Source organism: Corella eumyota, chromosome 3 (genome assembly GCF_963082875.1).
Source record: "Corella eumyota chromosome 3, kaCorEumy4.1, whole genome shotgun sequence".
In the NCBI taxonomy this organism is placed as follows: Eukaryota; Metazoa; Chordata; class Ascidiacea; order Phlebobranchia; family Corellidae; genus Corella; species Corella eumyota.
In genome coordinates, this window is record NC_137492.1 from 1,971,377 (window position 1) to 1,984,272 (window position 12,896).

Consider the following 12,896-nt stretch of genomic DNA (forward strand, 5'->3'; position numbering starts at 1 on the left):
AATTATTTTTCGATTCAAAATTTTTTTTTTTAAATTTGTATGCAATATCATTGGCCAAAAATATCACGTGACCTAATTAAACCCAAAATAAAAATTACCTCAAACTTTTGTTTTACTGAAAATTTTCGAAAAATGTTTTATCTTGAATGTTAGTTAGGCCAATGCGCGTCTAATAAAATACAAAATTTTAGGTTTTGAGATTTCATAAATTTTTAATAAAAGTTTCATAACTTTTATGAATATTAATATTTTTGAAAAATATTTTGTAAACACGGTAATTGGACCTGTGCGGTTCTAACACAACAATTATTTTTCGATTTAAAATTTTTTATTTTTTTTAAAAAAATTTGTATGCAATATCATTGGCCAAAAATATCACGTGACCTATATTGGTAACATATTACATAGGCAAACTTTTTTTCAAAAAATCAAAATTTTGAAATCGAATTTTATTCATACCAAATAAACGTATTTGGGCTAATTAACGTATTTAAAAAAAAATTATTGAAAAATATTAATAATTAATAAAGTTATGACATATTTACTAAATTTTCGCCAAATTTCAAATTCGAAAATTAAACATTTATTAGGCGCATTGACCTAACTAACATACTAGATAAAGAAATTCGCAAAAATTTTAAGAAGAACAAAAGTTAGAGCTATTTTATATTTGCCGAAGTTGACCCCATTTGACCTATATTGGTAACATATTACATAGGCAAATTTTTTTTCCAAAAAATCAAAATTTCGAAATCGAATTTTATTTATACCAACTTAACGTATTTGGGCTAAATAACGTATTTTAACAAAATTATTAAAAAATATTAATAATTAATAAAGTTATGACATATTTACTAAATTTTCGCCAAATTCCAAATTCGAAAATTAAACATTTTATTGTTATTAGAAGCGCATTGACCTAACTAACATACTAGATAAAGAAATTCGCAAAAATTTTAAGTAGAACAAAAATTGGAGTAATTTTATATTTAACGAAGTTGACCCCATTTGACCCATATTGGTAACATATTACATAGGCAAATTTTTTTTTCAAAAAATCAAAATTTTGAAATCGAATTTTATTTATACCAAATAACGTATTTGGGCTAAATAACGTATTTAAAAAAAATTATTAAAAAATATTAATAATTAATAAAGTTATACCATATTTACTAAATTTTCGCCAAATTCCAAATTCGAAAATTAAACATTTTATTAGGTGCGCATTGACCTAACTAACATACTAGATAAAGAAATTCGCAAAAAATTTAAGTAGAACAAAAGTAAGAGCTATTTTATATTTGGCGAAGTTGACCCCATTTGACCGATATTGGTAACATATTAAATACGCAAATTTTTTTTTTCAAAAAATCAAAATTTTGAAATCAAATTTTATTTATAACAAATAAACATATTTGGCCTAAATAACGTATTTCAAAAAAAAATAATTAAAAAATATTAATAATTATTAAAGTTATAACATTTTACTTAATTTTCGCCAAATACCAAAATGGAAAAATAAAAAAAATATTTTAAAAATCTTTTTCTTCGGCGGTAGTCGAACTATCATCTACAAGTTTGAAAGATTAGGATTTTTCCACGAAGGCACGAGTTTGTTCTTTCGAACTCAACATATTTACATGCTTAAGCATTGAAAACGAATTTACTCGAACAACTTTTTAAAAATAATTTAATCTTAAACTAAGTTACGACAATACTCTTCTATTTTTATACAATATTTAAAGTTTGACGATTCGGCTCAAATTTAATAAATTTGTCATAACTCTGGTATGTATTAATATACGATATTAAAATTTAGTTAAAAGATTTGTTAAACAACTGCACGTTCAATGGTGCAACAAATTTAGTATTTAAAAAAAAACATTTGGAGTACATTTTCTGCAGGATTTTCTTATATCACCATATAGGTTAACAGGTCTCGACCATGATGAATATTTTGACGCAAGGTGATGCACGAGAGTTGTTTTTTCATATATTTTTTTGATAAAAACGTGATTTTTAAAATGTTTAGAACAATTATAGAACGTTTGGATAGCTTATAGTAAAATGCAATTGCATTATTTTGCAAAAAAATGCCAAATTTTATTTTTTTAAATTTTGGTCAAATTTAGCAAAAACACCAAGGCTATAGAAAATGCCAAAAATCTGTTTTTAAATGGATAGGAAAATTTGACTTAAATTAATTAAATTTTTTTTTTAGATAGTTAGATGACTTACAATAATATAAAAAGTTTATTGTTTTGCAAAATAGTAACCAAAATCCATTTTTTTAAACTTTTTTCATCAATGTTTTACCGTAAAAGCGTAAAGATGAATAGTGGTCTTTGTTTGTTTAATCCATTAACGGCAAAATGCAGAATTAAAACACAATTACTTTGGAATCTAACCCTGTAAAAAACACAATGTCGTTACTATAGTTTAAAAACCAAATAAAAATAGTCATAAGTGCATTTTTAATTATAGAATGACAATGTTGAATAAATATACTAATTTTTATGTTATTTAAAACATAAAAAAAGAATAACTATCCACTTTAATTCTAATAAAACCTAATTTACTAACTCAATTTTTAGTGCTACCGATGCCGAATCAAGACCATGCTATTCTACTTGCCTACAGGCAAATTTTAGATAGGAAAATACGATGTCGACTTTTGATTTTTCGGTAACAGAAATGAGCCTTTAAAAATTAAATGGTAATGTGTTAAAATATTTTAAAATATAAAAACGTTTATTTTAATTGTAATGTAATATATTAAAATAACATATTTCGGGTAATTTTTTTAATCGAATTCAATGCGTAATCGGGAACAAATTATAAAATTACATTTTGATAAAGCTTATATTGTTAAGTAGCCTACACAGAGAAGTACAACTAAGGCATTAATTACCTGATAAAAAAACTCTAGATTTGTAGGCAAATAAAAATCGACGAGCCAACTTTTTACGCGGCTCTCTTTTTTTGCGTTTCTTTTTTTCCCAGGTAAACAAAAAATATTTACTTTTTGCTGCTTCAAAAAAAAACTCATTCAAATTAGTACGGCGTTAATATAGACGAAATAAAGTTTAAAGTTTTCACAAATTAGAAAAATTATTTATCAGGTACAATTTGCCAAGTTGTGCTAGAAATAAAAAATATTTTAATTTGTTAAAACAGAAAAATGGATAAATTACTTGGTCTATTATTAATTAACCTGGTTGGATTGATATTATGTAGTAAATTACCGCGTCAAGATAAAGAAAATGTAGCAAATAATGAAGTAAGTAAAATAATCCTAAGACAGTATATATGCAAGATTAAACCCAGAAAGTCATTGAGTGTTTAAACCTGATATAGATTCAATGTGATATTTAAAAAACAGGCAACTGTTATTTTAGTAAAAAACATATAATCTTTATTAAATGATAAAAAATTAATTTTTTAAATATTAAAATTATAATTTATTAGAAAAATCGTCCGCATCATCATCACTATCATCACAGACATCATGAAGAAATATTAAACGAATTAGAAACAACAGAAGAAGAGATCAGAAGATTACAACTCCTGGATCGATTACTCGGACAAGTGGAAGAAGCTGCAGCATCCGATATCGACCTGGACATCGATCTTCCTCCGGAGATCGAGGAGGAGTTGATGATGTTGGAAGATATGGGGGATAACCCGGAAGACGAACCAAAAGATTTTAGGTAAAAATTAGAAAAAATTGTTTAAAAAATTTTTTTTTTTGATTTTTAAATTAAATGACTTACAAAAAGGATGATAAATAGGCAACAAAGGCAAATTGAGTATAAAATTACCTTAACATGTATTGCTATATAAACATAATTAAATACTTGACTATCATGAAGTTATTTTAATGTTGATAGAATGATCGCTTTACCGCACAAGTTTTCAAAATACGACTTAAATGGAGATAGTTATGTTACAAGAGATGAACTTGCAAATGCGACAGAAACCTCGGTCGAGGATTGTTTGGGACCCCTGACAAGAGCAGACATAGACGGTAAATTTAAAACAATTAAAGAAAATATGCTTTGAAATTTGGTCTTAAAAATGTAGTTAAAATTTAAATTATAAGCGAGACTTCATGCCGCCATTGTAGACCTATTAAATATATTTTCTTGTGTGTTTTATAAATCTTCAACCATTGATTGGCATAAGGAAATGACTTGTCTAAAATGTGCCCGCCTATAACTCGATATTGGCCTTCAACATCTTTCGGCGAAAACGAATTGGCCGAGCGGGTATAAGTGCCTTTGTGCTACGAGTTGTTTATATAAGTCAACTCATTTCATTGAAATGACCGAAGGTTTAATAGCTAGATTGACAGTTCAATGTATACACTACAAGTATTACTTCATATCGATGGTTGGTGTTTACCATTTCTGGTGGCGTTTTAATGTAAGAGGTCGTTAATATTTCGTGTATTTACAAGCGTATTATGAATTTCTGTGACTCATTTTAATATTTATTTTACCTAAACCTAGAAAAACATTAAACTAGGCTTTTAAAAAACATGGTTCGTGAATAACAAAACATAAAAGTTAGATTTGAACCCCAGTAAACCCTGCCTAATGTTTTCAGTAAAAACAAACCTGTCACAAAATTAAGTAAGCGTAATTACACGAAATGTAAACATTGACTTTTTAAGGGAATAATAAAATTGATATGATTATTGTATGTAAACTAATGGCATTTTTATCAGGGTAATTTGATGATAGACAATGATGATATTTTGCCAATTATGAATGTTTTTGTAAGCCCAAATACTCTTGTAGACAATTGTTGGAGAAATTTACATTGTTTATCTATCGCAAACATCAAAATTTGACAAAGACTCTTTGTCATTTAATTTCCATGGATCTAATATTTTTATTAATACCCACTTCCTACAATAAAAATTAAACTTTAAAACGTAATTTAATCATAACCGTAAATTCAACGTTATTTTGCAACGCAAGCACGTAGTTTAAATATTGGCACAACGCCCTCTAAGGTTCAAATCTAATTTATTAGAAAGCATAATGCTGGCTAATCAAACCATTTGTATAATAAGGCACGTTTTAGTTATTAATTGTCAAAAGTGTAAACACAATATTACAATACAGTTTGATATATGACATAGTGTTAACGTATGTCTTTACAATTGCTTAAAACTCGCCCTATAAAAATTAAGCAATAGCTGTTCATGCACCGTATTTATTTTCTCCTTACACGTAATCCCTGTTTGCTGTACAAGAGATTTTGTGATTAAGTTTGTTTTTGAGGTTCTTAGCAAGTAAACACGACGAATGGTGATATCTGTGACGTAGATATGACTTAATAGTGGTTGAGTTATTATGTAAGCAGTAAATACGTCAAAAAATACACGAAAAAATAAAGTTTCTTTAACCATCATTTTTTATGTTTGTTTGTTCAATTCAAAAATTTTTTTTAGGATTAGAATAACATTTTTGTTTTTTATTTACTACAGAACACTTTATATTGAAATTGAAACTGGGCTTAGCATTGTCGCGCATTTCACGCATGATATTACATTTCGCTGCCGGCTATTCAAACCATTTGCAGTTTACCAATTTACATTGTTCTGAAATTATTGACCCGAAGTCAATTTTAAGTACCAAGTTTTGTTCAATTTGCGCAAAAAATTAACCTTTTAGTGGATTAGAAAACTACCCAGTATACTAGCAGAGCGTAAAATACCCAACTAAGCCTTTAAATTTTTGTATACGTAAACAGTTTATGGATATAAGCCACATGGTTTAAATTTCAATATTAAATAGATTTATTTGCGTATTAAATTTTTAAATAATTTCCGTTATATTGTGTTGTAAAAAAGCAGTTTACTTCATATCATTCAAATGACCTGAAAACAAAGTTTATTTATAAATATTTCTCAATGCCAAAAAACTTTAAATATTCTATTTTTAAATTTCAATTGGCCAATGCATAAGTACTTGTAGTACTATATAAGCGACCAATATACACCCATATGACATTAATAATACCAACTTAATATGTATTTATAGAAATTCAATGTCAATTTCATCTTTAATTCAGTTTAAACAGGGGTAATTTTGCCCATTTGAATCACAAATTTCTAAATCAAAAAATTGTTTTTCCGTTTTTCGGTTCATTGAAAATCGCGGCATCAACAATTTTTATGAATCACGAAAGGTCAAAATATGACAGCGTGACGTCATACTAATCGTACCCGATCTCTGACACGTAACAATGGTCTTGTGTGATGTAAATGTTAAGCAGTTTATTTAAACAATAGGCGCAGTGTGCAAGGGTAAATGTCATTTTTCAATGGGGCGACTTTTAACGTTTTTTAACGACTTTAGCAAACAAAAGACGTTAAACTTTAAACGTAAACTTAGGCCATTCTTAAGTGGGTATACAACAATACCTTCTTATAAATTACAAATTCAAATTTACAATACTCAATTAATGCTCATTCGTTGTATCTATTCAAACAAAAAAAAAATACAATTATTAGAAGCATATACAGTTAATATAACGATAAGCCAGCCCGTTTTTGCTTAGCATATGCTTAAATATAAATTATCAAAATCCAAACTTTCTTTATTATATATTTTTCTCTATAGGCGCGCACTATTCTTTGTAGAAAGCTATAATTTGTTCAGGAAACTATATTTTACTAGACAAACACATAAAACAATTTTGCCAACAAACAAACCGGCAATTTTGGTCTAAAATTAAATACAATGTTACAAACTATAACACCTGGCACCTAAATAAAGGGTCTGACATTTTTTTTGATTTTTTTGAATAAAATTTCTACAATAATGTCAAGAAATACATTTTTAAATTTTTTATTTTTATATTAAGGTGACGGACGTTTAAGTGAAGAAGAATTGTACAACGCCCCATGGGTTTTTAACTCACACAAGCACAAGTTGGACAGGGTTATGGAATAAGAAATTTTGCGGGAATTATCGAGGAAAAAAAAACGGAAAAAATATGCCGACAAAAATCGCCTTCGTTTTTTCGGCTGGATTGTTTATTAAACTTTTAAATAAAAAAAACTTTGCTGCTTTACAAACAGTATTAAAAATACAATTTTGTACATGTTTTTTTACACCGTTTTTGTACAGTGAAAAAATATAAGATGATCTTTTGGGTTGGGCCATTTTATACATCATTACTGTTGTACATATTACATTAAATCTTATCTATAAGCTTTAATATATTGTAATCTTATTCACACAACAACCATCTGTGATTGACGTAAGAGATTTGCCGTCTCAGCTTTTAAGAGATATTAAAAACCACGGAATTTAAATTACAATTTTAAAATGTTAATTTAGCCTTTTTCCTTTTTTAAACAGTGTTTAAATACTTATACACTTGTAATACTAGGGTATAAAATAATAATAATTTTCGAATTTATTATCTTGAAAGTAAATTTTAAATTATTTAATATAAACCATAATATTTAAAAAATGTCTTTTTTAACCACGACCTTATAAATTGCTGATCGAGTTACTGATATAAAAACTTGAGACCTTATTAGGAAACCTTATTTTAAAAATCTGGTTTAAAATTACTGAAAAACCGCAAATTTTTATGAACTGTTGCGAATTTTTTGTTTTGGAAACATGTCGTAGGCCCTTAAATGGCGATAAGTAATTTATAATACCCGTAAGTTAAAAAATTTAAATTTTTTTGTGCATTTTTGTTTTGTTTTTGCTGCTGTGTAAAATATATTATTGTTGCCATGAATAAGCTTGTACTATTTTTCGCATTTTGCTACTTTTTCATTTTTGTTTGTTAATAAAACCGTTCCATATTAAAGTGCATTGCATACTCATACAAATACAGGTAGAAAATAACATATATTAGGTAAAAAACTAAGTTAATATGATTGGTTTCAATAGCAAATAAACATACCAAATTAGAGCTTTATATTTTTGCGCAATACAAACCCATTACCAAAAATTTAAAAAAAAACTTCGACCGAATATCTTAATTCCTTTTAAATCTGTTATGTAAACGGAATTACAATAAAAAAAGCCGGATTTGGGAACGCAATATCCTGTTCTTAATGCTTTGACATAAATAATCTGATTACACTATATTATGGTTAGCGTATTAGAACCAAAAATGTCGATTTATATTTTTGTATTTTACACAAGCAGTTTTCAATACTGCTAAAATCAAAATTAATTTGACAAACAAGTTTTTACAATACGAAACTGTCACAGTGCTGCACAATGCAGAATACTTATACAACATGATTGACTTTAACTACATTTAATATTTTAGCAAATTTGATATTGAATTTTTAAGGATAATAAATTAATGAAATAGTGTGAAGACTGGTAAGAAAATAAATTAAAAATTATGATAAAAAATTGAAATAAATTAATGATTTTAAAACCTTTAAAACATAGAAAATAATTAAAATGATAGGCTACCTTAAGAGTACTTAAAAATAAAAGTAAAAAATATTTAAAAGCTAGCCTATATACATTAAAATTATTACACAATTTGCTTATATATACAGACAAAATTTCATATGCAAATAAAGTAAAAAAATCAAATATTTAAAAATTATTTTGCTTGGTTTTTTGTCAGTGTATGTTAACTGTGCTACTTAATATTTATATTTGTTTTTGAAAGTTTGGTTATAATTAAAATGAGGTCAGATTTTTATTTGTGTATCAAGTGTTAAACTTAATTACAAAGAAAGCAAAATATAATATGACATTATTGCTTAAGTTTTTTTTTATAAAACCTAACTTAACAAAGTTAAATTTACCAGCCATGTCTTTTAGAAGGGGTTTGATCATATCTTACTTGAAGAGCCTGAACTTCAACTCGTTTACAAACAGAATCTATTACATCATTAGTGTTATATACACCACCCAAGTCTGGGGTATGGATCTTAAAAAATAAACAACAATTTTTAAACATCTTAAAAACAAAAGTTAGTATTTGGAAAAATTAGGTAATTTCTAAAGCTATCTAGTACTTTCTGAAAAAGTACTTCTGATAATGTAGTTTTTAAAGAAAATATGTGTTCCTACAATTAAATATTGTATAGTAAATATAAGCTATAGCCTATACAACAACTAGTAATCAATATTTTAAAGCACGTACAATCAATAAATAATTAGGCTTTAAACCAGCTATTGTGCTTTTAATTACTTGCAATAACAGTATTCCCTATACACAACTTATATAGTAAATTTACATTTAGATTTTTTACAAATTTAACAGAAGTTTAATTAAATAGAGTTTACCTTATCTTCTTGTAGTGTATCAACTAATGCCTGATTAATTAAACTTGCGTATTTGTGTAATCTGAAATTTAAAAAAAATTAAATAATGCAAATAATATCAATAAGAACACGTATGTAACATATGAAAGATAGCCTACCCGATATATTTAAGCATTAGAGCACTTGAAAATATCATAGCAGTTGGGTTTGCAATATTTAAACCAGCAATACTTTTCCCAGTGTTACGTGTGGCCTGAAAAATTTTCAAAAATTTCGTAAATTTGAAAAAAATTGAATGCATAACAACAAATATTAGGTAAAGTTTAAAAAATATCAAAAACAATTACTAATACTTTTTGAGTGGGTAATTTAAACTATAAATACAACAACACAAATATATTAATCACTGGTGATTTAAAAATTTCATTACAGATTTATGTTTACAAAATTTTTGGTTAAAACTAGATTGAAATAAAATACAAATCATAATGTATGAATGTTGGACTCACAGTTTCAAAAACTCGATATTTTGTTCCAATATTTGCTCCAGCCACTATACCAGGTCCTCCCACCAACCCACAACAAACATTTCCTAAAATAAAAACAATTTTCAAATCAAAACAATTTTTCAAATTAAAGAAAATTGGAATGTATATACATTTATACCCATGACAGAATAGAAAATAATATAAAGGCTCAACAAATATTATTTTTCTGTACCAACTTAAATCTATTTATAATTAAGCAAAGTGGACAATTTATAGGCATGTTTAATTCATAAGCCTACAAAATAAATAAAACTGCCATTTTTGTAGTTTTGGTATATTATCAGGAGCGTATATCAGTTAAAAGTCACGACAATATTATGAGTATTAAAATGTCAACCATAAGGCTGGCTATTAACTAGTATGCTATAAGTCTACACAGAAATATTAAACAACAAACCTAAAATATTTCCATATAAATTGGGAGTAACCATAACATCAAACTGCCAGGGATTTGAAACCATTTGCATAGTAGTGTTGTCTATTATCATGTCACTAAACTTTATATCAGGAAAATCTTTTGCAGTTTCTCTACAACATTGAAGGAAAAGACCGTCGCTTAATTTCCTGTCAATAAAAATTTAGATTAAAGTTATTTTATGTCATAAAAACTAGATTTTATTGTTCTAATAATTTTAATTGTTTTATTTTTATGGTGTTTTTGTTCGAGAATAAAAGAATTCAAGTTGTATAAATTTTAATCCAATTGTTATATTTTTTATGGTGCTTTTGTTAAAATAACAATGAAATTTTTATAATAAATACATTAGAAAAGTAAGAATTGTATTGTGATAAAATTACAGGCTTTAAAATATATATAAACATTTATTTGATAGTTTTTAGTTGCATGAAGTCTTCTCTAAACTATTTAAAATTTAAAAAATACAAATTCTTACATGATATTAGCTTTATGAATTGCTGTGACTTTCTTTCTTCCATTTCTTCTCGCATATTCGAAGGCAAACTTCGCAATTCTCAGTGAGTTTTCTGCAGTGATTATTTTTAAACTTTCAACAACCCCTGGAACACTCTAAAAAATAAATTAATCTTATTACAAAAATCAAATCTCCTGTACTTCATGGTTCTTGAAAAAACTTCAAACCGTACAACACGAAAGAGAATTAGCAAAGACCAAAAAATCTGAGAGAGAATTAGTGAAGGCCATAAAATACAAGATAGACACAACTAGGACTGCAAAGTAGTAAATAAAAGATGGAAACAAACCTCGTGTTCCAAGTTAGAATATTCTCCTTCGGTATTTTCTCTGATCAACCTGATATCGATATTATTGTGTCGAGTTTCAACTCCAGGAACACTTTTTACTTTGATCACATTTGCAAACAAATCTAATCTTGTTCTAAAATAAAATCCAGCTTTTGTTTTATATAAATATTTTTTGCAATTTTAAATATTACTTGTATAAAAAAATGTCTACTAAATTTTTGTATAAAAATCCTTAAAAAAAGTTGGTTTAGATTGTTTTCAATTGTGTAAAAAAACATAAAAACAACCTAAAAATGTAGGTCTAAAAAACTGTAACTTTACAAAATATAAAACACAACAATACACAAGTCATATTAAAAAAAACAGTATTCCCAACATGATTTAATTACAAAACTGACAAAAAAGATTTTTCTACCTTAAAGTTACATTAGCTGATTTTTGATCGAAATCTAATGAGTTGACTTTGGTCTCAATATTTCCCTTCAAAGCAACTTCGTTTCTTTTAAGCGAAGTTAGTGCATCTTCACAAGTTGAATCACAATAATTATCTGATGTTAAATTTACTTCTTCAAAATCAACTGGGACTCCTAAAATAAAATAAATGGTATAAGAAAAACAAGTAATAGTATCAATAATACATAAATACAGATAAAATGTTAAATTTTAAGCATACCAAAAACCTGCAAAAATTTTTAAAACTTTTAATTGTGAAATAAAAATATTTTAAAAATCAAACAATTAAAAAAAGGGAACGTAGGACAGCACTAGATCTCGTCGAAAACTTCCCTACTTTTCAGGCTGGTTAAGGTCTTTGTATAATTTTTAAATTATTAGTCAAGAGGTAACTTTCTACTAAATTAAAGAATTTTATATTTTTTGAAATTTCACCTGCTGCTTGAAAAACTCTTTTAACTCCGTTCATTACTTCTGGACCAATCCCATCTCCCGGAATCACTGTCACGGTCTGTCGACCTCCATACAACGCAAAGTTCCGAGATGATTTTAGGTTTCTTGTACCATTGTGACTTGTTAAATTTGTGGGTAGGGATGAAGAAAATCTTAAATTTTTCTGAAAAATATTTTATTTATTAATACATTTTAATATAGGCTAATATATAATGTTTAACAATTCTTTAAATAAAATTTTCCAACTTATTCTTGTTTATATTATATACAGTAATGTCAATTAAGCAATAAATTAAACAGTTTTTACTCGCAACTCTTTTTAATTTCTTTACAAATTAAAAATAAAAACTTACGTTTACGATAAATTGTTTCGTTGAAGAATGTCGAAAAATAGTTGAAATTAAAGACATATTGTTGAAATAAAAACTTCACAGAATTCAAACTTGATATCTTTTTCTATTGAATGAAAGGCAGCGTTTTCTAACTACAACTGTACGTTAAAATAAATTGCACTACTAACTACGCTACTATAAAATGCCGGTTATTTTTTCTATATGTGACGAACGTCGCAGAAACGCACTACGTCATGTGTGCTTTCTCTCAAGCGAAACATTTCTTTTTTTGTTTGTCCTCGATAAATAAAATATAAAACCGAACTAGCTTAAGGTAAAAGAATACTAAATCAATTATCAATTAAAAGTTTGTATAGTTTTTTTAATGAACCTATGTTTAATATTTAGGTTTAAACTGATTAAGTGGGACAGATAGGTTTACATTAAAATTTTTTTTTTTTTTTGTAAGCATGTGTATATCGTTTGCATAGTGAAAACTAAGCCTTTTAAAACTAAATTTATTGCAAAAAACAGCAACACTACTAAGTTTTCGTAGTCTTTATAATTTACTAATAAGATATGAAAAAAAACTGGTATTTTCAAGGTGTTTTGTG

General features: G+C 26.7%; 2 protein-coding genes across 2 annotated transcripts; one reads left to right on the forward strand and one right to left on the reverse strand.

Moving 5' to 3' along the window:
* The first annotated feature begins 3,065 nt into the window (after positions 1-3,065).
* Positions 3,066-7,850, forward strand: LOC145745626 (uncharacterized). The gene is made up of 4 exons (XM_082563757.1): positions 3,066-3,280; positions 3,469-3,710; positions 3,891-4,027; positions 6,880-7,850. Exons 1-4 carry the CDS (start codon positions 3,182-3,184, stop codon positions 6,966-6,968), a joined length of 567 nt encoding a protein of 188 aa, XP_082419883.1. The 5' UTR covers positions 3,066-3,181; the 3' UTR covers positions 6,969-7,850.
* Positions 7,851-8,175: 325 nt separating this feature from the next.
* LOC145744532 (isocitrate dehydrogenase [NAD] subunit gamma, mitochondrial-like) lies at positions 8,176-12,491 on the reverse strand. Its single transcript, XM_082562395.1, has 10 exons — positions 12,304-12,491; positions 11,933-12,113; positions 11,460-11,631; positions 11,045-11,177; positions 10,717-10,850; positions 10,221-10,387; positions 9,785-9,867; positions 9,434-9,528; positions 9,297-9,357; positions 8,176-8,937 (listed from the first exon to the last, which is right to left on the reverse strand). Exons 1-10 carry the CDS (start codon positions 12,358-12,360, stop codon positions 8,809-8,811), a joined length of 1,212 nt encoding a protein of 403 aa, XP_082418521.1. The 5' UTR covers positions 12,361-12,491; the 3' UTR covers positions 8,176-8,808.
* Between the last annotated feature and the right edge of the window lie 405 nt (positions 12,492-12,896).

What these genes read in the sequence shown, in the direction of transcription:
- LOC145745626 (XM_082563757.1), top strand. Translation starts at nt 3,182, where the DNA reads ATGGATAAATTACTTGGTCTATTATTAATTAACCTGGTTGGATTGATA. An exon ending in GACGAACCAAAAGATTTTAG is followed by an intron (nt 3,711 to 3,890) that starts GTAAAAATTAGA and finishes TAATGTTGATAG; the next exon opens with AATGATCGCTTTACCGCACA. An exon ending in GACAAGAGCAGACATAGACG is followed by an intron (nt 4,028 to 6,879) that starts GTAAATTTAAAA and finishes TTTTATATTAAG; the next exon opens with GTGACGGACGTTTAAGTGAA.
- LOC145744532 (XM_082562395.1), bottom strand. Translation starts at nt 12,360, where the DNA reads ATGTCTTTAATTTCAACTATTTTTCGACATTCTTCAACGAAACAATTT. An exon ending in AATATCGAGTTTTTGAAACT is followed by an intron (nt 9,529 to 9,784) that starts GTGAGTCCAACA and finishes AAAATTTTTCAG; the next exon opens with GCCACACGTAACACTGGGAA. An exon ending in CTAATGCTTAAATATATCGG is followed by an intron (nt 9,358 to 9,433) that starts GTAGGCTATCTT and finishes TTTAAATTTCAG; the next exon opens with ATTACACAAATACGCAAGTT.